This window comes from Peromyscus californicus, unplaced genomic scaffold, assembly GCF_007827085.1.
Source record: "Peromyscus californicus insignis strain IS unplaced genomic scaffold, ASM782708v3 Scaffold_7__1_contigs__length_154581171, whole genome shotgun sequence".
NCBI classification, from domain to species: Eukaryota; Metazoa; Chordata; class Mammalia; order Rodentia; family Cricetidae; genus Peromyscus; species Peromyscus californicus.
This window is the reverse complement of record NW_026294595.1, coordinates 63,627,813-63,631,187: the sequence shown is the minus strand read 5'-3', so window position 1 is coordinate 63,631,187 and position 3,375 is coordinate 63,627,813. Positions and strand designations below refer to the sequence as shown.

General features: G+C 34.4%; 1 protein-coding gene across 1 annotated transcript; it reads right to left on the bottom strand.

Annotated features, from left to right (window-relative positions):
- Positions 1 to 1,942: 1,942 nt before the first annotated feature.
- LOC128102080 (olfactory receptor 10AG1-like) lies at positions 1,943 to 2,911 on the bottom strand. The gene has a single exon (XM_052725592.1). The coding sequence runs from the start codon at positions 2,909 to 2,911 to the stop codon at positions 1,943 to 1,945; it is 969 nt and encodes a 322-aa protein (XP_052581552.1).
- Positions 2,912 to 3,375: the final 464 nt, after the last annotated feature.

Genomic DNA, 3,375 nt, shown 5'->3' with positions numbered 1-3,375 from the left:
ATTATATTCATCTGCATCTTTTTTGAGTCCTATCTAATATGCCTATATACACTTCAATAATATATAAGATTATGTATAATAGACTCAATTAACACATCTGGATATAGTATAATAAACTTTGATTTAACTTTTCTTTTCTATTAGTACATGTCTTTAGAAGTTGCAAATCAATAATATGTTTAAATCAAAATTATTTCAATGGGGGAGTTGCCAAATTATATTGGACTTATCAAGTTATTTCAGTAAAAATATTTTTCTCATACTATTTCATGAAGATTACATATATTATATTGGATAATGTGAATTCTATACACTTAATTTCATGAGTAACAAACTTTCTGTAGTTATGTTGAAGGGAAATTATATGAATGGAGTGATTCTTTATCTCGTATTTTATTTTCTGCTTAAAGGATCTTATTTTTTTTTGAGACCATATTTCTTATATATCAAACTGGCCACCAACCCACAATGTAATTTCAAACCTGGTCTTGATTTCTTGATGTTTCTTTCTTAACCTGTTTGAATATATTGTTGGGTGGTAGAGGTTGGAGTCTCCCCATGGCCTGGCAGCTTATCGCAACAACATGGAGCTCCCTCCCTTCAGCAGAAATTTCTTCCTCTACCTTCCTTTATCTGGAGAATGTCCCTGGACCTGAAAGACTGACCTTATCTGAAACTGTCTCTAAACCAGATGCCTAACTTATCTTTATCTTGAACTCTGACACAGATTCTTGTTAGAAGGCTCCCTTGCTGCACATATGATAACTAAGACTTGTGCTAGGAGCCTTATGATAGAAACATGCCACTTAATGCAAATTAGGGTTTGTCTGCAGGCTCCTGAATCATATATATTCCTTATATTCTAGGATGAAGTTGAGGTGATTCACCAAAATCTGTCCTCCGGAGGACTGTCTCCTTTCATGCTCATGGGCCACATACAAAGTTTTCTATTGCCACTACTGCCTCTTGCCCTCTCAACATGGGGGCCAACAGGCTAAGAGGGTAAGAGGATCCTCCACATTAACCTTCTTGGGGTGGAATGCTAACTTTGCCAACAAATATTTCTTTTACATCTTATTTTGACCTAGATTTATCCACATTAAGTATGAATAGTCTACCAAAAGGGAAGTTTTATTTGAAGAACAACCTCTTTTATACTATTTTGGAATATTTATTACTTTTTTAAAGTGTGCCATGAACTGAGTTCCTCCAATGGGTACTGATGATATATCATGGTTGTTTCGAACTATTATACCTCTACTCCATGGTTTGAAACTCTGCATTTTACATTAAATTGTGATCCTCTCCGTAATAAATTCACCAATTTTATTTTTTTCTAAGAACACATTGTACTTTGTTGACTATTTTTATTACATAAGAGTTTGAGAAGTAAGTTGCAATTCAGCAATATACACAGCACAAATGCATGAATGAAACTTATTTTTACATAACTATTTAAGAATTCCATGCAATGTATATTGAACACATTCACCATTTAAGTCATACCCTGACTCCTCCAACATCTATTTCTATGTTGTTATTTGTGCCCAACTTAGTAATCTTTACTTTTTAAACCCATGCAGCCAAATTTGTGTTTCTGAGAACAGGATCATCCACTGTAGCTTGGGTAGAACCACCAGGGGCCATTGCATCCTTAAAGAAAACTGATTTCCTCTCTCCAAAGACTGCAAAAACCTCCTCAGTTAGGGGTAGAATCTCATTATACTCTGTTCCCTTGTGCTAAAATGTTGACTCCTGAAATTAAAGATTGCTTAATTTCTTTCTGGATTACTATAGGACTACTTAACTAAAGTTTGTCAAACAAAGTCCACTTGACATGAGATATAATAATTATTATAATTAGATATTTCAGAAATAAAGGTAACAATTCTTATGTGCTATACAAGCATGTAAATAATATAAAGAAACCATTTCTGTAATCTTAAGTGTTCCCATATGTTGATAATTTAGTTTGTAATTTTCTTAGTGCTACCATGATGTCCTTATTCCTTAGTGTATATATAATGGGATTCAACAATGGGATCAAAATGGTGTAGCAAAGAGACAGGAGCTTTCCCATGCTTTCTGATTGGTTTGATTGTGGTTGTGCATATGTAATAGTAGCTGTTCCATAGAATAAAACCACAACTATAAGATGAGATGAGCAGGTGGAGAAGGCTTTCGATCTTCCTCCAGCTGATGACAGTTTTAGAATGTTGCAGATAATCTTGCTATAGGAGACAATAATCAACAGAAAAGGAACCATGATAAACACCACTGAAGCAACATAGATTGCTAAATTATTCACAAATGTGTCTCCACAAGCAAGCTTGAGTAGTGGGGGGATGTCACAAAAAAAGTGATTAATTTTATTACATCCACAATAAGGCAAAGAGAAAATTTGATAAGTTTGTCCAGTCACAACTGGAATAATACTGATCCAGCAAGCAGCCACAAGCTGCATACAGACCTTATTGTTCATGACCAGTGGGTAGTGTAGAGGATTGCAAATGGCCACATAACGGTCATAGGCCATGACTGTCAGGAGGAGGAACTCCATGCCTCCAAGCATGATGACAAAACAGAGTTGTACAGCACAGGAAAACAAGGGAATAGTCCCTTTTTGGGTACAAAGGTCCATGAGCATCCTTGGGATTGTGACTGTTACATAGCAGATTTCCACAAAAGAAAAGTTGCTGAGAAAAAAGTACATAGGGGTCTGCAGAGAAGAATCAGTTCTTGTTAGCAGCATTATAATGCCATTGCAGATCAGAATAGTCAAATACATGAGCAAAAATATCCCAAACAGCATCCACTGGAGATGGGGGACATCAGAAAATCCTAAGAGAACAAATTCTGTAGCTGTAATATTAGAATTTTGATCTTCACCTGAAGATAAAACAAATTCCATATGTTTAATGCGTTTACTTTTCCAAGATCACAAGTTTCTTATATTGGCTGGATGAGATGAATGAATATATTTATAAGTTCTGTTAAATAGTCATTTAGCATAATTCTGCTTTTTAACTACAACATGAGATTTTTAACATCAAAAAAGTACTGGCATGTGGTTAAAATGAAACCATGACAGATTTATTTTCCTAGATTCAGCTATATTTCATCAAGGCTTTGAGATGCATACATTACTAATATGGGCATAGTGCAGGGAAATTATACATTGTAATTTGCTCTGAAAAGTGAGATTTTAACTACAAACTTTTTTCTATGTTTTTGCGTTTGCATATTTCCTTTCCTTCATTTTTATCAATATAAAGTCTTTAAATCTATAGATTTTATTTGAAGCTTTTCTTTAATTCTTATTCAAAAGAAGTTTTGCCTTTCATTGTGAAATCCACAGGTTGTGGTGCTGCTTAC

Coding starts and splice junctions, on each gene's coding strand:
- LOC128102080 (XM_052725592.1), bottom strand. CDS start 2,911: ATGGAATTTGTTTTATCTTCAGGTGAAGATCAAAATTCTAATATTACA.